A 25,367-nucleotide genomic window follows, 5' to 3' on the forward strand; every position below is an offset into this window, starting at 1 on the left:
CACTAACTCACCGCAAATAAATAAAAGCAAACCTCCGAGCACGCTTATATTCCACCCAATACCGTCCTACTTACAAAACTAATAGGACCCGGCTAAAAAAAACACGACAAAAATCGCCCCAAACATCCTGTATCAGCCAGCGCACCGTGAAACCTCAAAAGAAATCATCCCCATTGTTTCTCCTAAGCGTTCGCCGCCGAGAAACCGAGCGGGGTACGTTGACTTTCAATTTACAATTCCAATAATTCAGTTCCCTGTACAGTTATGCAGGTAGTTACGCCTGCAGCGTATGTCATCTACACAGCCGAACATGTGTTACGCGAACCGGCACTGTATAAAGGCTCGGGGGCGAGCGGGGAAGGGGCCCGGGGGCCGTCGGGAGGGGCTGGAAGCCTGCCAAGCTTCCATGTTCGATGATTTCGTATTAAAGTTTCAATGTACGGCCGCGGCGGCGGCGGCGGTGGCGGATGTCGCGGGAACGACAAACGAAGGCTCGCCGATGCGCCGATAAACGGCCAATTTTATTAAAGACCCTTTTCCGCGGGAACGTTTATGCCCGAGGAAAATAGCGGCCGGAAGCCGCGCGACTCAAGGGGTTTACGTATTCGTTAACCGGTTAACAGGGGAATTCAGTTGGAAAAACCTCTCGTTCTGCGCGCAATATGATAAAAAAATGGAGCGTGTATTCGTCGAACGCAGGACGAATGCGCGTAGAGTATATTTTAATGAAAGATCAAAGCGAAACAAAGGATTACATGTTTATGTGAAAAAATAAAGAATTAATCGCTGAAAGGATTGGTATCGTGTCGAGCTTTACGATGATGTGTATACTCGTCAAGCACAGTTAACTGGATACAATAATTTTAACGCGTCGCAACCGAATTTAGAGTGGGTAGAGGTTGTAGATTTATGTTGAGGATAATAGTGTGAGTTAACACAAGTTAAACGAACAACACGAAGTTAACACAAACTACCGAGGAACTGAAGTGACTCTTTGAAATTTCTTTATGGAAATTAAAATTGATGCTGAGAATTCATTGGCAGTTCATTTTGTTATTAAAAGGTTTGATACTTAAATTAATTGAAATTGAATTGACAAGGGGATGTGTGTAATTATTCGGAATGCCTCGTTTGTTAGTGGTTGGAGTATGTAATTGATATTACATCTGGCTACATAATATTTTTTTCAATTTTTGTAACTTGATAACAGCTGTGCAAATTGTATGTTTATTTATTGTAAATGCTGCTGTTAAAGGAACAAGACGAGTTTGTTTTTAAATGAAACGGTATACAGGGGAAACTCGTAATTAAATGTGCATGAAGCCTGCTGGGAACTTCGACGGAAACAGCGAGTTTAAATGAAATTTATGGGCCGCTTGGTAATGAAATGTTAAGTAACCGTATTGGTAAATATTAACAGATACATTGCCTTGAGGTAGTGATTTTTAATTTGTCGGTGTTCCCGGTGTTACGCCGAGATTTCCTGTTTCACCCTATTTCACTTACAATCTGACCAGTTAAGCGTGTGTACTCCTGCTTAGTATGCCATGAGTTAATTAGTTTCTCAAAGTTGCTGATGCAATAAACAAACAGCAAATAAACAGAATATATATAGTACTCGTCGTCAAAGCATACAATAATTACGACAGTTTCACTAATGATTTCGATAATTATTTGCCGATAAACAATTTACAACTTTATGTATTTAAAATCAAATAGTTAACTGAATCATCCGATTCACTAGAATTATAACTAACTGCGAGTAACGCACTTATTAGGAAAATCTCAATTTTTAACGTGGATGAAGTAACTTCGTTCTGTCTGGCTATGAACAGACCACTTTCACTTGTTTCCTTTAACTCTTCAGTAGTACGAGTCAATAATTTCTGTCTACATCGCTGTGCACGTTTTATTTTTAATATTCCTAAGATTATAGACATTACAGAAGTTCTTCAGGACAATCACAAACATTCTTAACGTGTACTAATCGCAAAAACAATCCAATAATAATCGAAACACGCCGACCACATGTGAAACTGTTAAAAAGTGTCAGAGAATTGTAAGTCGTATCGAATTTAAATTATTCGCAACGTGTCTGATCTGCAGTACGCAAATTCTCCAAGCTATTTTCATAAACAATTCATTTCTATTAAGTATACAACAAGTTCCCAAAACTTCAGTAGAGTCTCTGACTATTTCGAACAGCATCCGACCACTTCTATTCGCTATCATCCAAAAGTTCAGGGCCGTGCCTCGTTAGAAATAAAAGTACATACTCTATTAATAATAATGAAACACGTATAGAAAAGTTCAAGGTAGCGAAACAAGCAACCGCTTGAAAAGAAACGAAAGGGAATTAAAAAACCTAGAACACGCTATCCTATAAACAACAATTCATCATTGCCAATCGATTGCCTAAGCCACAACAAACACAAATCATTGTTCCTCGAGAAGCCAATCAAACATCGGCAGCCTTTGACATACATATTGAACAAGCCAATATCACAGATCCCCTGAACAAATTCGGAGAAGCTGTATTAATAATCCAAACCCTGTAGGACTGCGATCCTAGCGGCGAAATAATTCAACGAGGCGTTCTATTATCCACAAAGGGACCTCTGACCTGGCCGCGTGACGAGCGGCGTCACGGTGACGAGTCAACGACCCCGAACTTCAGGACGCAGCGTGTACTGCGCGGAGCTGGATGGAAGACCGGTGAAAGGAATCCTGATCTAATTACTCTGAATAGAGATACCGGGTCCTTTGTCACGCATATTTCCAGTTCTCACACCTCATTTCCGTAAATAATCGCGTATATTAATCCATAACAGAGAGTATAATCAAAGTACGCGGAAAAGATCCTCTGTGGTTAGATTTCCTCCAGCTCTGCACAGTACGATCGCACAGAACCTTTTCCATTAGAATTGAGCGAAGTAAAGTCTAATTACATATCACTGGCAATCATTCGAATATAACAGTCGAAATATAATTGTGACTTACATTTTATCTTTGATTATCACTGATCTACAACTGAAATTCGAGTACCAGTTAGCGGTTACAATCGAATAAACGTTGCAGCAGTTCGAATATGCAATCAGACCAGCTTTCGCCCAATTTTTTCTTAAGTGAACCAATACTCACGTTAAGACGTGATGAGGGGTAAGGGCGCGCGGTCACGCGTAATCCTCGTCAAACCTCGTGGAAAGAAAACCCGGCACCACACTCTCGCGGCACTTGTATATAGAGCACAACCCGAACGAACCAGTTTTCACTAGTACCGGCGTATCGCGGAACATCCAGAACTAATCTAGAAGAAGAACCCATCCAAAGGTGGCCGGGTGGGCACTAAGGAACAGTCACTCGGTCTCCATAGCGGCGTTCATCCGAATGATCGCGATGATCCTCACCTTGGAATCCTTGCCAACGATCTATCAACGGGACAAAGTCCACGGCGCATCATACACAGTACCGGCGACCCGCCAGAGATCGTCAACGATCATCCAGGAACACTTTGGAGAAACCTTTCATCCCTATCCTAGACGCTGTTCAATCATCCATGGCCGGCTGCATGATTTCCCGCGTTCCAGCTGGACTCTTAGCTACCAGCTTGATCAGTCCATGCGCTGGGCCACGGGTTGCCGGATCCTCGACACCCATTTGAAGTCGGGTACCAATTATTTCCGATCCCCAAACGCGGGATGCCGATTTCAATCTATGAGGATAGAGTCTGGATGCTTGGTGTTTAGTTGCCAGCTGAAGAAGGTAGCAACATTTAGTCCCTTGGAATCGAGAAACGAGCGGGTAGGACGGCACTTATGGTAACCCAGTTTCGAGTGACGCCGCTGATCTCTGAGGTTCACCGTGGACACTTGGTTCGTAGCCCTAACAGGGAGCAAATGTCAGAAGCTTGTTGATAGGGTCACCTTAGGACCAGATTCCTATGTTGTCTTGTTAGATGTTGTTTTCTCTGGTCGAGTGTCCACAGGTTGTATAGTCCAACAGGACAATGTCTTAGTTACTTAGTAGACACTGGCTTATTAGTTTCTCGTATCCATTGAGCCGAAATACGTGTCGATCGGCGAAGATCGTTGCGATAACAGTCAAACTACGTTTCCGATGAGTTTCCCGGTGAGTTCAGTAAAATTTCAGCGACGCGATCCCGCCGCCAAATCCTGGTAGCTGTTCGTGGCCTAGTTCTGTCTCTCCAATTGGAGACATGTGTGCTCCGCGGACCACACAGTCCACAAGGACGCCGAATGTCTTACTTATTTAGCGAACACATCAGTCTCCCTTCGGAATCGATAGTAAATACCGATCATGAAAGATCCCCGACGAACAACAATCAAGCCACTTTCCCCGTTAGCTGACTCGCACGAAATTTCCGCGACGTTGCGATTCCTGCTGGTGAACGGTTGCTAGCAGTCCGCGGCCTACTTTTATCTCTCCAATTGGAGACACAGGCCGAGTGCTCCATGGGCTGCCGCACAGCCCGACACAACACCGAATACTTTCCCCTGACGGTCCACGTACCCGAAAGGTATCCCCTAACCGATCCTCCGAGCACCAAGCAACATCCCCTAGCGACAAGTCAAGCCGTCATCTCGGATCACGTTTATCCGCGTGAACCAGATTTCAGCGAAACTCGTCCGGCGAACCCCTGCCAGCGGTTTGCGCCCTACTTATTTCCCCGATTGCATCCGGAGTGGTTATAAGAGGTGGTCTAGGAGGAACGAGCCGCGCAGTCTTAATCCACGATCACCATGAAGCATTTCGGGTCGCGAGACGGGCCTCCGGTTCGATTCCCGATGGTGGGACGACCAGCTGACAGGCTCTCGGCGTACGAAAAACAGCCCTCGCCTTGCTCCATTTACGGGCCTCGCATCACGGCTGGCGTCCCCGATCAATTAACCGTCCCCAGCACGGTGTCCACTGCACGACACGCAACGGGGGCCATAAACGCGGCACCGCATATCGAATGATCCGGATCCGCGTCCCGAATCCTCGAAAACGGCGAACGTGCGGACGGCAACGGTGCACGCATCGAGCAACCTCGCGCAGCCAAAATGGTGGACGACACTCCCGTTCCACTCGGTCGCCAGGCAGGGTCCGCCGTTCCTCTCTCGTTCCTAGTTCCCGTGGACGCCCGCTCGCCGCGCGATCCTCGCCGAACCGTGCGTTTCGCGTTGATAATTTGGGCCAGGGCTCGCCGTTCCCTTCAGACGGGCAGCACTACAGGCGGAAAGGTAACACGGTCGAGCGGAGCGCACTGGAACCGCCTTCTGGTGCACAACACAACACACACCGCCACCGTACGTGTAAAGTGGACCACCCGCCTGGCGCATCCGTCCCTTCAAACCCGTTCCGTTCCGTCCGTCGTTTCAGCAGCCGCGTACCAGGCGACGGTCGCGCCCGTGCTCGGCGATCGGCGGGCCAGATCGGACCGATCCCCGGTGAACAACACTGCCGGCCCGGTCACCTGATCGCACCGCGGAAAAAAGATCCAACGAAAGAAGACAGCGTCGACGGGCTCCTCGTTCAGGGCATTCCAGCGCAGCCAGGGTGGACCGTGACGAACGCCGCGCCATCTGACGCACTAAGCCGAGGACACCCCCTCTGGCATGGCCGCGCGACCAACCCTCGCGTCAATAACAATCGGACCGCGCGACCAGCCACGCGACCGCCTTTGCTCCCCGTTTACCCTGCTCCCGGCAACCTGTCCCATCGTGCTTGTCATTTGCGGCCGTTCGATCGGGACTCGCTCGGGACGATGGTATCTCGCTGCTGATTTCGAAATCAACCACGTACAGAGGTGTGCATCCAACGCTTTCCTATTTTCGATCAACCGCGCAACGAGCTACTGCGGCGGCTGCGCGATTCGGACTGAGCGCAGCCTCGCATGGGAACCGTGCGGACGGCCACGGAAACGCACGAACACCAACGAACTCGATGCTTTTCGATGCTTTTGCTCGACTGCTGGGACATCTAAGGATCGCTGCCGGAAACTTCTTGGGGTGGTTCGAGCGAGGGTGTCTTATGATCGGACAGCGATCTGTTTGACAGGGGTGGCTTTCGGTTCAAGCTGCTCCGAGATCTATACGAATCCGCCTTTTTTAGAGAATTATTGTCGTGTGGCTAATTAGCGGATATGGGATTCTAGCTGCTTCATTTTTAGCAACTTTATCGTACACGGCAGTTGACACGTCGTTGATCCTTAAGATATTCTGGTCGCGGTGAACATACTCTCATCGAATTGATGAAACCAGGGACACTATAATATTATTTATGTGCTACGACGTTACAATACGAACAGAGTTAAAAGCTTCTGAGTTTGGGGATTTCGCGGTTGAGTTTGTTGCAGAATGCTTTGAGCCAGAGGGTTTCGAGTAGGTCAGAGTTTAGGGGAACATTGAGTATCGTGGAAAGAGTCATATTTTGGTTGTGAAATGTATGGATATTTGTTGATAGAGTATGTAGCTTCTGTAGGTGACTTTTATGTTTTGGTATTGTATCGTTGGACTTTCGCTGGTTTTGTAACCTGCACTGCTAGGCTTGGTCACGTGGGTTTAGTAGCAAGTATTTTGTTAGAGAGATCAGCGTGTACCACAGGTGGTGCGAGCAACACTCGGTGAGTTTTGCGGAATATAATTGTGTAATCCTCGGATATTTTGGGAGACTTTGAATTTTTGCAAGCGTTGGAAATTAGAGGGAACGGATATTACTTTTAGAAGTTCCAGGAGTTTTAACGTTAACAAGATTTTGGAGTTCGGTACGAGGTTTCCTCGAAATAATCAAGATTTTCAGCGGAAAGTTCGATCTGTTTGAATAATGAAATAAAAGGATAAGTTTTGAAAGTATTTTGTAATGTTATTTTCTTGTATACTTTACTAACATCTTTTCCCAGGAACCTGTTCGCCGGCTGTGTACCTTTCGCGATTCTTCATTCTCGAGTGTGGTTCGCTTGATATAAGTTAAATAGAACCAGAGTAATGGAATGAAAAAAGCCGGCGTCATACAGATCTTGAAGAGTATAAATACTCCGCTCGAATGTCAATTAGTTAAGAAGCCTTTGAAACACTCATAACGCGACACCATAATCAAATATTTACGCTACGTCTTGCGTGGGTTTGTAATATTTAAAATTCCAGTCTCGCGATAATTCCTCTTCCTCTCCTCTGTCCACTGAAACTTGTTCTTCTTCAACCGTCTGGAACGTTACGTTAAACTACTTTTTCTTCGCCCGTGATTACCACATATTCTAGCTGTAGGAGCTACTTATGCGAAGAAGAACAAATATTTAACTGTGTAATAAAAGAAAAAAATTAAGAAGCTTGAGTATTCTTTTTTCATTTGCAAGAGAAACCGCGCGATACCAAAGAAAGTTTTGTTGTTTACATCTAGCATAATTTTCTTCCTAAATAATAGCAATTAGTCTAATCGAAATATTTATTAATGATACATACTGGTGGTGCACGAAAAAGTGACCGATAATATTCAAGTTCTCTATCCGCCTCTAATTGCCACTGATTCCTCTCATTACACCTTCTATAATGTAACAACCAAAATCCAAGATAATTGACTGGATCATCGGGCTTTCTTGCTACTATCTCCTTGATCGCCATTTTTAAAGGTAACTTGAAATGATTCCTCAGCCATTCACCGTCGAGGGATAATTTACGATCGCTCATTAAGCAACTCAAACATTTCACTCCTTTCTCTTCTCTCCTTTCTGCTTTATTATTATATTCCAAATGAATTTCAAGTTTTTAGAACGTACTTAAGCTATTAAAGGTTAGCCCCGATAAAGAAATAAATTCTCGGTTCTCTGTTTTTATCATTCTGTTTCGAAAATATAATTCTGTGCTGTTTCATCCCTTTACTGATATCTTTTCTGGCGACTTTCGAATTCAAAGTAAAATTCCACCATAAAACCGATGTGTCACAGTGATTGCCGAGCATTTGATCGGTTCAGAAACTTACTACAATCGTCCTCTGATTTTCCTTGTTTGTTATTATCAGTGTCACTCGAGTCACGAGAGTCTTTCAGGCTTTTGATATCCAGCGCGTTACATTTGTCCAAATTTACGGTTGCAGGCAAGAAGTCTATCTGACAACGAGGCGGCGACAGTTGTGACATTAATAACTCTTTCACGCTCTGTTTACTGCCAGCAACGTTTCATCATGCAGCATTACAAATATTTATAATACAACATCGCGTGATATGCTTTGTATTGAACAGTACATTTCACAATGGCGATCTCAATAAATAAAGAAACATATTTGACGACGATCAAAATTGTCCTTTCCGAATGTAAATTCACTTACCTCCCACCCGCTCGAAGACGGATTTTGTTGGAGACAACGTTCAAAGGTTCACGTAACATCCTTTCTCTCGATGGCGGCTGATCCTTCCTCGTTATCAACGATTTATACCCTGAAACAAATCAAATTATTTCTGATAAACAACCAACCATCAAAAATCATCAACAACTTCTCCCAAAGATATACCAAATTAACGAAACACCTAAAATATACAATACAATTATCAAACATGTCTCTTTGAAAGCTGTTATCGCTAGAACGTAAAACTGCAATCGACTCAAAATCACTTATTCTAATATTAAAAAGATAAAAGCTTTTTCAAATTATTTATCCAACCAATCACATAGGTAATACACAAACTACAACACAACTCAATTGAAATCATAACAAATCCACTCTACATTCCACAGAAAAGAATGAAAAAAGTTCAGTTCAACTGCTGGTAGCTCTACATTTTGACTACTAAGCCCAGAAACTCCAATGATCTGAGGAAAATCGACCGTGGCGCTGTTATTCCCGGCGGTTCCGAGCATTTCCACGGAAACGTTTGATTCTCGATCGCGGAGCTGATTTACGACGACGGGCCACCATCTTAGCGTCAATCTCGCACGCGCAACTCCAATAAATATCTCGGCAAAACAATGTGACGGCGTCACCGCAGCCGTTAATTGTTTTTTCGGCGTGATTCGGGCGATAACGCGGAACGTACGACGAATGAATCACTAGACGGTGTTTACCTCGCCACGTGTCTGTCAATAATTATTTCACCGCTTCGGTCCCACTGCCGAAGACAAGAACAATACAGCCGCGAGAGGAGCACCGATGATAACGGATTTTTTCCGTGCACGTGCCGCACGCGGCTGCATCGCGAACAGTATCAGGCTCGCGCGCAAACCGGGGCATAAATACATCACGGGTCTTATCGGAACGCAAATTTTTCGATCGCGAACCGCATCTTCCGGGTATAAGTTTCGCCGTAATGAGCCGGTGAAGCCGCGACTCGCATCCAACAGCCGCGTACGATCCTTGCAACCGCGCCCCGTAAAAATATCAGGCGCGACATGGACACCGAGCAACCGGAGAAAGACGAGGAAAAAAAATCCGCTATTTGGTCGCAGTGGCTGACCGCGTTCACGCGTGAGTAGATTTAACGCGTTGTCGACGGCGGACGCCTCTTGGCGTCTTTTGCTTCGGGGATTTAGATGAACGGATGTAGCGACCCTTGTGTTAGCAGCGTCAATTATCGAAATGTTTGCATTTGCATAAGTTTCTTTCTGTTTTGGGAAGGGAAGCTGACGTGAAAGTTAAATGGAGTTACATGAGTGGTTCAGAAGCCGATGTTAAATTGGCTTCTGAGCGATTTAGATATTAGTACCCAGAGAGCTGGTAACGTGAGGGATAACTAGAAATGTATCTGAATGATAGAGAAATTCGTGAAAATTGGTGACGCTAGATTAAAAGGAGCTGATAACTGAAATTTCATTACGTCTCTCCGGCGTCAGGGTCCGGTCTGTATAGTGTTATTACTAAGATTAGAACGGTTCATGGTAGAGCAATGCATACGCTAGTGCATCAAGATGTTCCGTTCGAGCGTGCACCGGTATGATGCTAGTAGACCTATGTCTATGAATGAGCTAATGAAATTACTCTCGCGTCTGTTGACACAACTGTTTCATGGCCGTTTGTGACAGTCAGCTTAGCCGTTATCGGAAGTGGTCTCGCGAATGGCTGGGCATCGCCGTACTTGGCTCAACTGACATCAACGGAAGCGACCGTGCCTTTGAGACTGACAGACACCGAAGTGTCCTGGGTGGCGTCCCTTTTAAATCTTGGCCGGCTGGCCGGCGCTTTGCTCGCCGCACTGTGTCAAGGTAAGCTCGATTCCTCGCGAAGAAAATTCGTCTGGCCATCCCCTGCTAACTCAGCCCCGCGACCTAGTGAATCCCGTGAACTTGAAGAATTCCCTGGGCATTACCCGTTCGAATATAAATCCTGACTTCCGACCACGTTCAACTTAACCCTTTGCGGACGAAGATTCCTTGAAGTGCAGAAAACGGTCAGTGGATGAAGCTAAATTGTACATCGATCGATTAGATCATTGAAAAAAGGAAACTACGTACTGACCTCTCGCCTATAAATAAGCTACAAATTTTCAGAACTCCTGTTACACGTTCCTCCACTGAATTAACCTACTTAACCACCGTCGAACACGTTGAACTCACGGATAGTTGATCCGTTCGATGCTTTCTTACAGCACGCGATCAGGCGACCGAACAAGGCAAACAATGGCGAACAACATTGTTCGTCGAGAATTCAATAAGAACAAGGCAGCCACGACTCAGCACTCGTAGCAAACTGTGATATGAGATTCCGGTACGTAGAAAACGAGAAACGGCGGCTTCGATCCATCATCGAAGCGATAGAATTACACCAGAACGCGTCAATCGCGAGTGAATTCAGCCTCGCCCGTTAGGACTCTTAAGGGATGCGGTCTTAGAAGCCTAAAGGAAATAGGTGATTCCGATCATCAATTTCCTGCAAGTTTTCCACATTGCACACCATCTTGTACCACTGTCTACAAGATCGAGATCATCCCCTCTTAAGATCCGACGAGTGTCGAGCAAGAGAAGTCTCAATGATCCAATTAGCGATCATCAGTACTGAGTTGTGGTGATCTTGTTCTCAGGGAACTGTAACTTTAACATGTCACACGGTCATCTTTAGACTGCATTGGAAGGAAGATGGTGCTTCTGCTCAGCGGCGTGCCGTTGGCCACGAGCTGGGTGCTCAATATCTGCGCCACAACGGTCCCGTGGCTCTACGCCTCCAGATTTAGCTCGGGCATCGGGACAGGGATGCTGTGGAGCGCATTGTCGATCTACCTAGGGGAGATCGCTGATCCTAGAATTCGTGGATCGTTGGTAAATTCCTTGAGTAACGTAAACTCATAGAAAACTCTGAGTAACGATAAATGATTCAACGAATCAGAGATCTAACTTGACAATCTAACTTGCGCCTAACTTGTGAAAATCGTAGAATCCTTTTGCTTCGTCTTAGAACGAGGATACGCAACCAGCAACAGTTTCATGAGGATATATAATATACACATATATATTTTTTTTGATCAACGCGAATGTACCCAATCAGATTTCTCGTCCGATAAAGTCGTACTCTGTGGTCACGTCTTCAGATATCCATGAACGTGAACGCGTCTTCCATCGGTATGTTCCTGGGCAACGCGATGGGTCCTTATCTGTCCATGGAGATGTTCGGGTACGTGAGCCTCGTCCCGAATATTCTCTTCATGATCCTCTTCAGCCTGATACCCGAATCACCCTACTATTACCTCTTGCACGGGGATACAGGCAAGGCCGAGGAATCCTTGAAGTGGTTCAGGCGAGAAGCTGACGTCAAGGCGGAGATGCGAGAGCTCCAGGAATTCGTCGACGGGGCTGGAACTAATATTTTCCTAAACTTGAAGGAATTCCTTCTGCCAAGTATTCATGATTTCTTTACTTAAACTCTTGCCAAGCTGTTCTCTTTATCTTTCTCTGTCTATCTCTCTCTATCTCTCTCTTTATAGCGTCTTTTTAAGGGATCGGTTATTAAAAAAGGATATACCCTTTGTCCATTTAAGATAGCTTATTTACTAACAATTCCCTTCGACGCTGCTTCAACTTATCTCGAACAGAAAGTTTATACGTTATAAACACACAGCTATGAGCTTTACAAAGAATTCTGGAAAAGTCAGTTTAAGTGCTTGGTAGTCCTAGCGTTAACAATGACGTCCTATAAACACTGAGACAAGTGTAACCGATCTGTCCTCGATTCCAGGCAACCTCAAGAGAACAATGCTCGTCCTGGGCATCTACGCCTTCTCCTACATGAGCGGGTACAACGCTATGTTCGCGTACGCCGAGATAATCGTGACGAAGTGCAAGATCAACATGAAGCCGAGTCTGGCGGTGACGATTCTCGGTTTAGCGACGATCGTGGCAGGATCCACGGCTACGTTGATGGTCGACAGACTAGGCAGGAAGCGCCTCCTCATCATGTCCGGGTTGGGGTCATCGGTATCGTTAGCGCTGTTAGGCCTCCACTTTCATCTCCTCTCTCTGGACTACGACGGCGCCAGTTTAACATGGCTGCCCCTAATCGCCTTGATACTCTTCAACATCTCCGTTTGCGCCGGTTTGCAACCAGTCCCGAGCACCATCTTGAGCGAGGTCTTCCCGACGAACCTGAAGAGTCTAGGCTGCCTGTTCGTAAGCTCGAACAACGCCATACTCTCCTTCCTCAGCGCAAAGACCTACCAGCCGTTCTTGAACTTGGTCGGCGACAAATTCGTCTTCTGGACCTACGGCTTCTGCATGCTGTTCCTAGCTCCTTACGTCCACTTCTTGCTACCTGAGACGATGGGCAAGAGCCTGATGGAAATACAACGGTCGGATAAAAAGTAGAAGCCTCGAGGGAAGTCCTTATTCGAAGCCAGCATCCTCTCCGCGGACAACTCCTTGAACTTACGTTTCGTAGATTCTAAGATGCAACCGGTTCTTCTGTGCAGTATTAACGTCTCCGTTGTAGGCGAACACGAAGGAATGTAATTTATTTAAATATAAAGTTACGTTTGTTAAGAAATCGGTGTTCATCTTGTGTCGTTCTTCGGGTCTTTGAATGATTAATTAGTACTACGCGAAGAGGGTGTACAGGGAAACTGTTACCAGTTAACTATAGTCGCATTTTTTATATTTAATTTCTGAGACCTTACATATCCATCAGTTTTGATAAATTCGTGCTTAATTTCATTCGTAGTGAATTCAATTATATTATTTTAACCTGTTAAGCAATCAGAACATATCCGAAAATGAACCCAAAATTTACAAAATTTTTCAATTCGAAGGAAACATTACGATATAAGCCGTGGTTTCCTAAAAATAAAATTTTTATTTTTTAATATTTTTCTGAAGTCACGTGACTTATCTTTGCTGATCTTAATATGGCTTCCCGTGAATATTTCGAATATAAGTTTACCTAATAATTGTTAAATTTTCAGGATGCTCAGTATTTCAGTATTAACATTTCAAATAATGTCTATTCACGCGTTGAAAAGTGTAATTACTTTTCTCTTAATTTGCGCGTGTAATAGAAAACGTAAAGACTTTTCACCAACGTAGTCTCGTATGAACGTAACGGTTAGAATCCATCAGACGATGAAAATTTTAATTTTTATTGTTATTTTATAACAAATGAAACGCGTATTTAAAATTTAATCATATTGCAGATATCGGTTTTTCATTTCACTTGCATTGTTATGACAAATATAACAAAAGTAAAATGTAAAGAAATGAGGAACGATATCTACGATACTGCTCGCATTGGAAACAACATTTATAACTAAATATAGGTCTAAATATAGGTAAACAAACGTAATTAACGCCACAAAATTTGCATAGAATAACTTAATAAGTTATCTACGCTTAATTAAACAAATAGAATTCAAATTTCTTTCGTACCTGCCATTCCCCCTCAATCGACCGTAAATGTTGGTTGTAAAATGCCGTTTAAGAACTCTCGTCAATCACAGAATGCTGGAAAATCGTATGTATTAACCAGTTGATTACAAACTTTTATTTTCGTACAAAAAGCGTAAATATTTACCCTGTTGTTCAGGAAAGATTTTCCAAAATTGCAGCGCATTTTTCAAGCACAGAAACAACGTTCAAAAACCGTTACGAAATGACGCACGACTATGACAGATATTTGAAAATTAGTTCCCTGCTTGACCACTACCGTGTAGTGGCAGCATTGATTTTTGACAATTGTTACTCATGACAAACTTCATTGTATTTGAATTCAAAATAATGTTTTCATTTTCGCGATCCGTTCTAACCTGATTCAACGTTAATTTTGTTTATCTATGTACTGCCGTTTGCAGACAAATTTATTCGACAAACGTGGAATAATTTTATAAAGTACCAATTCGTATCTTACGATTCATCAATGAAGAGAACACGGTCTAATTCGAAGACAAAGTCGAAGAAGGAAGAATGCAAAAGTGATTCGATTAAAAATCAAATTGAAATAAATCCTGAGGTTCGTTAATTACACTGAATCTTACATTCATTTTCTAAGCAATCTACATTTCTTAAATAACGTATTCTTTTATTAGGGCGATGAATATTTAATACAAGCTAAGAATCTTCAAAATCAAATGTTGAACAATACATTGAAACCTGAAGATAAATCTATTAATAATATGAAGCCTTTTAGTGAACCTACTTTAGAAGATATCGTCAATCCTGAACTCAAAAAGAAAAGTAAACTTAATTTTAAAAATCTAAAAGAACGTGAGTTAATTTATAGTTAAAGATTCAAGCTTCATATCTGGCATTTACATTTATATAATTAATTTGTATAGGAATAACAGGAAGGAATGAAGAATTGAAACCAAACACAGTTCCTCCAAAAAATAAACCTAGAGCTGTTGTAGATCTAAAATTGATGAAAGAGGAACTAAAACAATTAGAAGATCCTCCATCAACTGATTGGGAAAAAGAAGTGTGTGCTAATAGACTGCCGTTTTCATTCTTTGATTCTCCCTGTGAAGAATTAGCGCAAAATTTATTAGGTAACTTTATTAACTGCTTTATTGCATTGCCCTTCAAATAATGCATTTCAATCAGTATTGGTCCATTTTTATATTTAGGGAAAATATTGGTACGTTGTTTAGAAAATGGAACCATTCTAAAGGGTAGAATTGTTGAAACAGAGAGTTATTTAGGTGCCATAGACAAAGCATCACACACATATCAGAATAAAGTTACTCCTCGAAATATACCAATGTACATGCCACCTGGTACTATCTATGTATATTTTACATATGGCATGTATCATTGTTTCAATATATCTAGTCAAGGTGAGTATGGAAGGAATCAAAATTCTAATAAATGAATATAATAGTTATAATAAATACTCAAAAAGGTAGTTAGTCAAGATGCTTCCTCTCTTTATTTTTTATGTTTAATTTAAAAAATAATAGTAAATAGGATTAAATTATGAGATAATGAATAAAGATACAGAGTACTTGAGTACACTCAATAGCCTTGGCTAACTATGCTTTTAATAACATATAAACTGTAACAAAGCACATTTAGTATTATGTTAAAAATATTTAGAATCAAGTGCATATGTGCAAATTAAAGCAGTGGAACCCATACTTGGACTTGATTATATGGAATTGCTTAGGAATATGCAATTCGAAAACAACAGAAAAGAGAAAAAAATTAAGAAAATTGTTTCATGTATCAAACAATATGAGCTTTGTAACAGTCCATTCAAGATTTGTGCTGCTTTCGATATTAACGAAGATAATTTAAATGAAAAACAAATTTACAAATCTAAGGAGTTATGGATAGAGAATGATCCTTACATAAAGTTCACTACTATTGTAGCAGCACATCCTAGTATCGACACGAAATATGGTGTGCAAAAAGCACGGCGATACTATGTATTAGGAAGTTCTAGTGTTACTCGAAAAGACGTTAAATCTGAAGAGCATGCTTATAATATTTGTTAATTTATATCTTTTGTATATTACATTTTACCACATAGAAATCTCCTGATAAGATTTTAGGTGAAGGATGTGCTGTTTTGATAAGGGCTGTTGAACCCTTAGAAGGTATCGAATGCATGGCTAGTCAACGGACATCAAAGGGAACATCAGTTGTGCCTAAAAAGCCTTTGAAAGACTTAAAAACACATGAATTATGCAACGGCCCGTCAAAGCTGTGCATGGCGTTTCAACTTCATAAAAAGCATTGTAAATACTCAATGTGTTCTTGGAAAGGTTTATGGCTTGAAAATGATAACGTGAATATGGAAATCAAAATTGTGAAATGCCCTCGAGTAGGTATAGATGGTTATGGAGAATGGTCAGATAAACCGTTACGGTATTATATACACGGTAACAAAGCCGTGAGTAAACGAAATAAGAAGGTTGAATTATCATTAGGAATGAACTAAATTATTGGTTAATAAATTTTTTAAATTCCTTATGTATATCTTAAACACAACATGTTTATGCATCTGCACGAAAAAAATTGTGAAATTTACATGGTATATTACCTTAAAGATTTTTAATATTAAATTTATAAATTATAATACATATAAAATAAATAGCTATCACACATTTGAAACGATATGATACATGTCCTGTTTGTTACAAATAATAATTTTGATAAATAAGTGTAGCATACAAAATGAGTTATTATTTGTTCAAATATTTTACAGATAAATGGTATTTATTATTTATGCCCATTCTTTCATTACTCTTTCATAATCTTCCTCTTCAATGAATGGCTTATCTATGGACCTGTAAAGTAAATTTTATTGTTTCATTATGATAGATCAGAAATAAAGTAATACATATAGAATCCTAGAAGAAAGAAGGGCCGCGCCTGTAGAACTCTTCCTAGCTTCCTAATGCTAATTACAGGATCTTAAATATTACAATAACTTACTCTATCATAAGTTCTCCACAGTATAAACATTCAGATGCCACTAAATCATCAATATCAGCCTTAATTTGATCTTTCTTTGATAAAGGTACAGAGCTAATTGAGGTAGTATCTTCAGGTCTATTTGAAAGAGCAGTAAGTTGTCGTTGAAGATCAGCTAACTTTGTTCTTTGATCCATTGATAGCATAGGTGTCAGTGCAGCTACCAGGCAATCACTATGAAATCTATGTCCACATGGGAATACATAAAAAGGTCGCAACAGCAACTGAACATCACAAGTGTCACATGTGTCCTTTGCATGTACAAATGTACACCTAAAGAAACATTTATTATGTTATGATATTACATGTCATATCATTTTTAGTCCGACTACCTTGTTCTAAATTCCTGTATATCCTTCCTGATAAGTTCAGCTGCTTTCGTTGCTTCTTGCATTTCTTCTTTGAGATCTTGGATATGCTGATTATATTCCTGTTATTTATAATTAAAATACAGAATAATTGTTATACATACATTTAAGAAGGTACACAATAATACATAACATGTAAAATTATTTCACCTGCAATGAGTTACAAATAGCTTCTTTAAAGTGATATATAGTAACAAAGTCCGAAAAGAATGGTAATATATCTTCTATTCTGACTAAATCACAATTTTGTAAAAATATCATTGCTTCTTTTATATCATCTTTCTCGCGAACCACGTGTTCAGCTAAAATTTAAATAAATGAGAATTGATATCAACTAAAAGGTTTTATATTTAATTGTTAACAGTTACCGATTTTTAACCACAATTTTTTTCTTAATTCATCGTCGTGATCAGTAGGCATGGCAGCTATTTGTTTTGCAAGATCAACGCTAATCGTCAAAGCTAAGTCTACTGCTCTTGTCCAGAGTCCCAGCAAAGCGGACAATTGTACACAAGCTTCGGTTAAACCAGCTTCTTGGCATAAACGTAATGCATAGTGAACATCATAATGTACCATGTTTATATCTTGTCCTATAAACAAGTGAAACACTTTGATAAAACATGACACCATGAGAATATTTCACACTGAAAACTGTACTCCATAAATTACCTTGAGAACTAATATAACGCATAACTTCATCTTTTTTATAACGAACATACAGTGACAATAAGAAATTGTGAACTGCCTGTTCCTGACAGCCTAGTTTATATACGCAAAACTCCAGATACCTAATTATTTCTTTCGCCTATGATACCACAAACTGTTTAGATATTAAAGCTTTAAAATATAGAAATAATTTGAATAATAAAAACTTTGAATATCTCACATGTTTTTCGTCGCTATTGCAAGAGACTAAAGCTGGAAGGAGTTTAGATGGTTTTAATGAAAACCCTTGCGATATCAAAGCAGTTACCGTAGGACGTGGTAATTCTTGCAAAAGAATACCAGAAAACTGATAAAAAAGATCTTTATTATTTTGACTTTTTAAAACTTCAAGTGCTTCTAAATAATTGTTTTTGTATAAATGCTGACGTATCACTTCTTCATAATTGTGATGCATTATAGTTAAACGGATAAGATTTTCTTTATCGCCGTGACTTGCCATTAAATCATATATAGTACTGCGATTTCTTTTTATACATTCCTAAAATGAAAATGATACACATAGAAAAATAATATTTCATTTAATGTAACAGCCCAATAATCTTTCATACCGCGACTTTCGGCATAGCGAAAAAGCTATCAAATTGCTTCTGAAGTTCCAAGTATTGCGGATCACTTTTCCGTAATGCAGCCATTTGATTCATAAATAATTCAATTACCCACACAACAATCATAGTTATTTGTGTTTTATCTTGTGCTTTCAATCCTTCGAGTTTCTAAATATAAAAAACCAAATTATTTCCTGTACTTGAAATGCAAAACGTTTAAAGTAATCAATGCACCACCTTTTTTAGAAATGTTTTTAATGCCTCTATTTGCCATTCTTGAAGAAATTTCAAAGATATTTCTTCAAATGATGAATGAGTATCCGCGGAAATGAGAGCACTCTTTTCGTATCTGTAAACAGTATGTAACTGAATATATAGTCACATGCTAATCGCCATTAGATAAAATATAAAACATACTCTTTATTTTTAAAAAGCACTTCTGCTTGTTTCACTAATACTTGATCTATATGTGCTGGATTATCTTTACAATATTGTTTAGCGAGTTCAAATTCACCTTTGTCAACATATATCTGTACAAGGATAAAAAATATGAGCAATAATATAATCAGAAAAATACTTCACGAAGAATATTCATTTACCTGCCAAACATTTCTATCTTCCTTATTAACTTTATATTTAAAAACTGCTCGTTCGCTATAAGCCCAAATAGAACGAGTTACATAATCTTTCGTAATGTTAAGCAATTTTCCAAAAGCCTTTAAAAATAAAGACATTTCAATTATATAATATATCTATATCAGCCTACTTTTTACTTATTATACATACATCATTATAAATATCTTCAAATATCAATTCCTGATTTAAAAGGGATATGCCTTTAACACGATCTGTATAAAGTAATAACGCATGAAATTCTGTTAAAACGAATGACAGTGGTGCAGTTGTTACTTGCGAGGTATTGTTTCCTATAAGACTTGTTTCAGGACACATTAACATTTGTTGATTTAATAATATATTGTTTGGTTCTACATTTGGATCGATCTAAAAGCAGTCACATTACTTTAGAATATTTAAAAACTGCATTGTATTGTACTAATTAATATAATCCTTTTTACCTGTGCATACCATATACCAGTTTCAGTTAGCCAACCAAATGACTTTGGTATAGCTCCAACTGATGGGTAATAGCATTGCATTTTCGAGTAGGGTAAAGAACTTATTACATCGTTAAAACTTTCTGTAAAAACGTTACTTCTATAAATATTGAATTCATGAATGCCAATTCAAATGGATGGAGACGTTTTTTACCATTTACCTTGTACATTCAAATATCTATTAAATACTTGTTGCAACAAAGGTTTCTCTTCTGGGTTTTGAACTTCTCCAATATACTGGTAAATGCGTACAAGAGTGGTAACAATAATCATATATTTGTCTGTGTTCGGTACTTTGTGGAATTCCAAACCAGTAATTGGTGGTTTACTACTTTCCCCTATATCGAATACCTATTGAAACAAATGTACAATAATGAGAAATTTATTATATGCTATTAAACATTTACTTTATAATATAATAAATATTATAATATTTATATAATAAACACATTATGATTTTGTGAGACACAATGCAATATTGGTAAGCTAATAATGTGAAGGTGAACAATAAAGAACTACAGCACAGAGGTATAGGTATCCTTACAGGTTTGCACTTATATGGACAGTTCTAACTCACCAATTCTTCTATCTCCTTAGCACCGTAAAGGGGTAGGCGGTTAGGAAGCTTTAGAAATAATGAATAATGATATAGAGGAGATGCTTTTGTTACCATGGGTTAACAATACATACTGATAATGATATAATCAAGGATTAATTTTATATTTTTTGTTATACCTGACGCCAATATTGTTCCAAACTTGTATTAAATATTTTATCACCCTCTATACCAATTTCTGTTTCAAAGATAAGACCTTTTGCAGTTCCTAGGAGAATTGGACCCGTGGTGGTTTCAGAAGAATTTAAAAAATTCCATCCAACAGCAGTAATTTCATGTCCTTTGAACTTATTTGCCTAAGTAAAAAATGTTGAGTAATGAATAATTTTAATCATATTTAACACATTATACTTATTATATTGATTTACTTTATGTCATACCTGTTTTAATTTTGTCGCTTTTTTATGTAAATAAAATAATTCAGATGGTAGATTGTCTTTGGGATTGTTTCGAACCAAAGCTATTAATAAATGATTACCCAAAGGATCAAGAAACATCCCTGACATTTTCATGTTCACAGAATAATTAGATATATCAATCTCTGAAATGATTATTTCATATAATCAAATTATAACTTCTATATATTATTGTAACATTAAAATCACTACCTTCTGGTACATTTGGATTTTTCATATCAATGCGTAAGAGAATGTTGTTAGCCATAGCAATAACAATTATATTATTATTAACAACTAAATGTACAATGTTATCAGATGGTTGAAAATTAACTTTTTGCTTTATAAAGATCGGTCCATCATCTTGCAGTTTCATTTGAATAAATCCTGCTGTACTCTGAAAATTTAATAACATGCTTATGATCTAATATTTGCCTTAAGAAAAATGAAATAAAAATATATCATTATGATTACTTTAAAAAAATAGACATTCAGGAAAGAAAGACTTACAATATCAGGACGAATTGGTGGTGCATGTACTTGTTTTGATCGCTGAGATGCTTGTTCATACTGATCAAACATTGATGTCATTTTGTTGATTTATTTTAAACTGTTCACTTTTCTGTAATAAAAAAAACCTAAAATATACTTAACAATTTAATTATAAAATGATAAATGAATATGCTATGGCATTCATACTTACACAAACGTTAATTCTTGTTGTTTTCTTTGATTGAGATTAAACAAATTTCATTCATGCACTTTCTTAAATTACAATTTATAACACACAAAAGGGCATTATAAATAAAGTGGAACCTTAAATTGTGCAAAAAATATTACAAATATAATTTCAGATTATTCTGAAACGAAACGTGCCCATTTAGTTAACCAATGAGCTTATAAAACTATATAAATTTATAATACACTCTGATAAATATACTTGACAGCACAACTTGTTATGTTCACTTACATTGGTAGCAGTGGTTAAGTTCATCGTGTATCTTGAATGTAAAATACTGTCAGTATACATTTGCTAATAAATATAAAATTAAATTAACAATCAAATAATATATATTATTGCCACGTAGCTACCATAAAATATCACTCTTAGGTATTAATTAATAGCAATACAAAATAAATTGTACAAACATTTCCTTGTGCTACTACCCAACCAGCACAGATATTATCTATCTACTAACCATCTCAATTATCTTTAGGAACGTGGTATAAAAATCAGTGTTTGCATCAAAGCATACTTGAATAGATACAAGTGATAACTGGAAAATAAAAACTGTTTAAATGTCTAATACAAATACCATGGAAAATGAAAGTGATCCGGTGGTTAAAGAGGTTTGTAAACCGATTTTCATTTTCATTCTGACACTTCACATTATTTCATGGAACGTGGATTGTAAAGGTTATGTATTTGAACCGTTTGAAATACTTTCCTATGTTTAGTATATTTCTTTATTTTTATAATGAATGAGTGTGCTCTTTATTCCTGTGACATAGTAATAGATTAAATCATATTTATATGTCACTTATCATATAACTTTATAATTGATAGACACTTCAAGATATTCTTCTGAGTAAATCTTATAAAATGCTTTAGTTATATTTGCAAGCATATAGTTTTCTGTTAAATATTTATATTAAAAAAAAGTGAGATAAGTGCAAATTATATCTACAATGTAAAAGAGAAAAAAATGAAATATATAATTATTTTTAGATTCCAGTGTTTCTCTCGAAAGCACTTGCAGATAAGCTCTTTATTTTTCAATATCCAATTAGGCCTTCTAAAGATGGCTATGACAATGCAACAATCTTAAAATCCTCTATAAAACCACAGAATCAAGAGGTTCTATTAGAAGTAGCAATAGATACACATAGTGTTAATTATGACCAAAGTAAAGGTGAACAAATTGCGATTAATGCAGATGGTGATGCCAAAAATGAACAAGAAGAAGAAGAAAAAGCATTTGACAGGTACTTAACTAAATGACATTAAAGTAATTTATAATTCTATTTACATTATCTATTATGTTTATCATAGCAATTACATGGATAAGACAGTCTTGCATTCTTCACGAGCATTACCAAACTGTTCCAATTATGCAATTGGAGTTTTCCAAGAAGGAGAATTGCATTTAACACCTCTAAGAGGAGTTGTTCAAATGCGTCCACAATTTAATTACCTTGATAAAAGTGATAAACGCGTCAGGGATGAAGCTAAAAATATGGGAGATGGTATAAACAATATACACTATATAATATAAATTCAAAACAAATTAAACATCTGAATTTTTAATACCTAGACTTAGAGGAAGAAGAAGAAGGCCCAAAACAAGTAAATGTAACATTTGCCAGACAGAAACCAGAATTTATGAAAAAGATGCAGGAGCAATCTTTTCAGCATCAAACTCAAAAAAGCTTAGAGGAGAGGTGGATTCATACAAAATATATTCCTACAAATAGCACTCAAGCAGAGGTTGAAACAATTTTCAGTTAGTTCTCTCAATAAATTAAATGCAATCATGCCCATTTTTTATCATGGATATACATATATTTTCAGCTTACACGTTTGGAAATGTTTTGCTCTGCACCTGATGAAGCTGTGAATACTTTAAATTTAACAAATCAACAATATTTAGAGTTATTAGCGCCAAGAGTAAAAGAAGAACCATATTTAAAAGCAGAGATGTCTAACAGTAACACGTCTCTCAATTATATTAGGACATTACCTCTTCTAGATCAAATGAGAATTCTTTTTAAAGATGGTTAGTAGTTTTATATTACATATTTGTCAATTTTCACACAGTCTATACTAATTTAAATACCTTTTTTTTGCAGCCAAAGTTATATCGTTTGTACATTTGCGATCAATTTTATCACCAGATCAAGAAACGGCAGCTATTTTAAAATATTTACAGCAAGTGGCTGTTTTAGTACAAGGAAATTGGATTGTAAATAGTGAACTTATATATCCAAAAGATAGTATATCTTCGTATAATGGTATTCCCGCTGACCTTATGTGCAGAGCTAGAGATTATATTGTTAGTACGAATTATTTTATAATAATCCTTTTAAATCAGTAAATATTAATGAAAATTTATAATTTCAGTTATTATCGTTTACGGAACATGAATATTTAGATAGAAAGACAATTTCGTCCGTAGTCAAATTACCTCCAGATGAAATTAAAGAAATATTTATGAATTTAGCAACACATGAACCTAAAAAGGGATGGCGGTTAATAATTCCACCTACTAAAGATTTTATAGAAAGGTAACTAAATGGTACTTTAATGCGAGAACGTTGCTTTACTGTTACGTTTCGTCTTAACAGGTATCCTGAAATAGCACAAAGACAGGAGATGTTATGGGAGGCGAAACGGAAGCATCTCCGCGAAGCAATGGAGGTTCAAAGTCAAATTCCACAACGTCAAAGGCGAAAGTCGAACAGGGAGTCTGTTGGGTCCGAGAATGAGGAGAAAAATGTAGGGCGTGGTAGAAAAACATTAAGGGATTCCTCGATGTCAGACAACGACAGTGCGACAGAACCAGTAAAGCATAAGAAAACCATTCGATCTCGAAAAGTATCCGAGACCACGTGACCAAAGTTGATGCGCGACTAAAATAATATAATAATGCAACATATTGTTAACGTGTTTCAAATTGCGGAATCATCACAACTGTAGATCATACTATCACAATGTGTCTGCTTTGATACACTGCCGAAATCTTACAATACATATACATTCTTAAATTATTTAAGTAAAATATTTTCTAGTCTCAAATGACGCGTCGAGCAACCGATAGACAATACCGATACCTTTGTTCTCTTAAGTATTTATTAAAAAAAATAATTCAAGTCAGCTTGAATTTTCTGCTGTTGTCTATCATGACAAATACGATTACTAACAAAAAAAAAGGTTTCATTTCCATAATATTATTTATTGAAATATGTACAGACAGATAGCAAAGTATGGTCCTATTAAATGGTTATCACAGAGCATTTATTGTCTCGCATCTCGCTGTCGATGATGAATAGATTACGTACCTACTACGAAGTTGTATAAAGCACTCAATTATTGTTTCCAGTGATTACTTTCGGCACGTCGTGGATCGACGGTGCATCGAAAGCATGGACTGAATAACGACTGATCTTTTCTATTTTAATAAAAAGTATTTTTACGTGTTAAGGGAGATGAATGTAAAATCGTGATCAACTTTAGGTAAAAATATATGTATAAACTACCAGATAAAAAATTGTATTTATCATTACAATGTTCGAAGTGTACGATATATTTCCGTAGATTTCCCGAATCCTCTCGTTACTTCACTCCTCGTTTTCGTTTTCATATTACATAAAATATTTTTAATTTAATGAAATAATTGTAATCAAAACAGAATCATCAATAATCATTCCATAAATGGCCATAACTTTCGTAACGCTTATCATGTTTACACTCGACTATTTTTCACAATATCATTGCATAAAGTGATAACTGATACATTATCAATTTAATTCGAGTCTACGTTCGCGAAACTGCGCGGATTGACGATCAATACTTTACGCAAACGACTCTTAAATATATATTAAACAGTTACTAACTACATAAATATTATTCGCCAATTTGATACTCCGTCTAATTACCTACATTCCGGAGGTCGCCATCTTATCTGTAAAGCGGTATATACCCGTTCGAAACCAGGAAGTGCAAAC

At 38.2% G+C, this 25,367-nt stretch overlaps 6 protein-coding genes across 21 annotated transcripts in view; 3 read left to right on the forward strand and 3 right to left on the reverse strand.

The window, feature by feature from the left end:
* Positions 1-9,069, reverse strand: part of rho-5 (rhomboid-5) — a 270,079-nt gene extending 261,010 nt beyond the window's left edge. For 3 of the 8 annotated variants that reach the window (XM_031981464.2, XM_031981463.2, XM_076373821.1), the window contains exon 1: positions 8,323-8,945. The gene's annotated coding sequence lies outside the window, so the exon portion shown is untranslated. Of the gene's footprint in view, positions 1-3,141; positions 5,868-8,322; positions 8,946-9,056 lie in introns of those variants that run through there. The other 5 variants (XM_031981458.2, XM_031981457.2, XM_031981456.2 and 2 more) reach the window with 5 other exon arrangements.
* On the reverse strand, positions 6,630-8,122 carry LOC143175284 (uncharacterized). The gene is made up of 2 exons (XM_076373827.1): positions 7,461-8,122; positions 6,630-7,204 (listed from the first exon to the last, which is right to left on the reverse strand). Exons 1-2 carry the CDS (start codon positions 7,683-7,685, stop codon positions 7,103-7,105), a joined length of 327 nt encoding a protein of 108 aa, XP_076229942.1. The 5' UTR covers positions 7,686-8,122; the 3' UTR covers positions 6,630-7,102.
* A 148-nt stretch (positions 9,070-9,217) lies between the features above and the next one.
* Positions 9,218-13,275, forward strand: LOC116429061 (facilitated trehalose transporter Tret1). Of its 2 annotated transcripts, XM_031981471.2 has the most exons (5): positions 9,218-9,456; positions 10,011-10,190; positions 11,044-11,240; positions 11,510-11,816; positions 12,154-13,275. In XM_031981471.2, exons 1-5 carry the CDS (start codon positions 9,381-9,383, stop codon positions 12,777-12,779), a joined length of 1,386 nt encoding a protein of 461 aa, XP_031837331.1. In that variant the 5' UTR covers positions 9,218-9,380; the 3' UTR covers positions 12,780-13,275. The 2 variants fall into 2 exon arrangements, with proteins under 2 accessions (XP_031837331.1, XP_031837333.1); XM_031981473.2 differs by lacking the exons at positions 9,218-9,456; positions 10,011-10,190 and adding an exon at positions 10,576-10,692 and having other exon boundaries at positions 11,006-11,240.
* Positions 13,276-13,425: 150 nt separating this feature from the next.
* LOC116429062 (putative 3-methyladenine DNA glycosylase) lies at positions 13,426-16,506 on the forward strand. 3 transcript variants are annotated; one of them, XM_031981476.2, is made up of 5 exons: positions 13,426-14,412; positions 14,489-14,636; positions 14,738-14,947; positions 15,026-15,235; positions 15,495-15,928. In XM_031981476.2, the coding sequence occupies exons 1-5, from the start codon at positions 14,320-14,322 to the stop codon at positions 15,893-15,895; spliced, it is 1,062 nt and encodes a 353-aa protein (XP_031837336.1). In that variant the 5' UTR covers positions 13,426-14,319; the 3' UTR covers positions 15,896-15,928. The 3 variants fall into 3 exon arrangements, with proteins under 3 accessions (XP_031837336.1, XP_031837334.1, XP_031837335.1); XM_031981474.2 differs by having other exon boundaries at positions 14,489-14,666; positions 15,495-15,923; XM_031981475.2 differs by lacking the exon at positions 15,495-15,928 and adding an exon at positions 15,953-16,506 and having other exon boundaries at positions 14,103-14,412; positions 14,489-14,666.
* Positions 16,507-16,540: 34 nt separating this feature from the next.
* dor (vacuolar protein sorting-associated protein 18 dor) lies at positions 16,541-24,720 on the reverse strand. 5 transcript variants are annotated; one of them, XM_031981466.2, is made up of 22 exons: positions 21,842-22,280; positions 21,613-21,675; positions 21,346-21,458; positions 21,153-21,264; positions 20,856-21,039; positions 20,628-20,788; positions 20,367-20,543; positions 20,209-20,256; positions 19,793-19,982; positions 19,593-19,714; positions 19,303-19,518; positions 19,116-19,232; positions 18,934-19,046; positions 18,754-18,865; positions 18,520-18,684; positions 18,132-18,449; positions 17,915-18,050; positions 17,614-17,835; positions 17,396-17,547; positions 17,210-17,307; positions 16,839-17,150; positions 16,541-16,690 (listed from the first exon to the last, which is right to left on the reverse strand). In XM_031981466.2, the coding sequence occupies exons 4-22, from the start codon at positions 21,231-21,233 to the stop codon at positions 16,627-16,629; spliced, it is 2,988 nt and encodes a 995-aa protein (XP_031837326.1). In that variant the 5' UTR covers positions 21,234-21,264; positions 21,346-21,458; positions 21,613-21,675; positions 21,842-22,280; the 3' UTR covers positions 16,541-16,626. The 5 variants fall into 5 exon arrangements, with proteins under 5 accessions (XP_031837326.1, XP_076229937.1, XP_076229939.1 ...); XM_076373822.1 differs by having other exon boundaries at positions 21,346-21,502; XM_076373824.1 differs by lacking the exons at positions 21,613-21,675; positions 21,842-22,280 and adding an exon at positions 24,702-24,720.
* Positions 21,599-24,656, forward strand: Polr3E (RNA polymerase III subunit E). 2 transcript variants are annotated; one of them, XM_031981470.2, is made up of 9 exons: positions 21,599-21,753; positions 21,860-21,992; positions 22,434-22,628; positions 22,696-22,889; positions 22,958-23,130; positions 23,215-23,419; positions 23,493-23,695; positions 23,764-23,927; positions 23,988-24,656. In XM_031981470.2, the coding sequence occupies exons 2-9, from the start codon at positions 21,967-21,969 to the stop codon at positions 24,253-24,255; spliced, it is 1,428 nt and encodes a 475-aa protein (XP_031837330.1). In that variant the 5' UTR covers positions 21,599-21,753; positions 21,860-21,966; the 3' UTR covers positions 24,256-24,656. The 2 variants fall into 2 exon arrangements, with proteins under 2 accessions (XP_031837330.1, XP_031837328.1); XM_031981468.2 differs by having other exon boundaries at positions 21,600-21,753; positions 22,372-22,628.
* Positions 24,721-25,367: the final 647 nt, after the last annotated feature.

This window comes from Nomia melanderi, chromosome 14, assembly GCF_051020985.1.
Source record: "Nomia melanderi isolate GNS246 chromosome 14, iyNomMela1, whole genome shotgun sequence".
NCBI lineage: Eukaryota > Metazoa > Arthropoda > Insecta > Hymenoptera > Halictidae > Nomia > Nomia melanderi.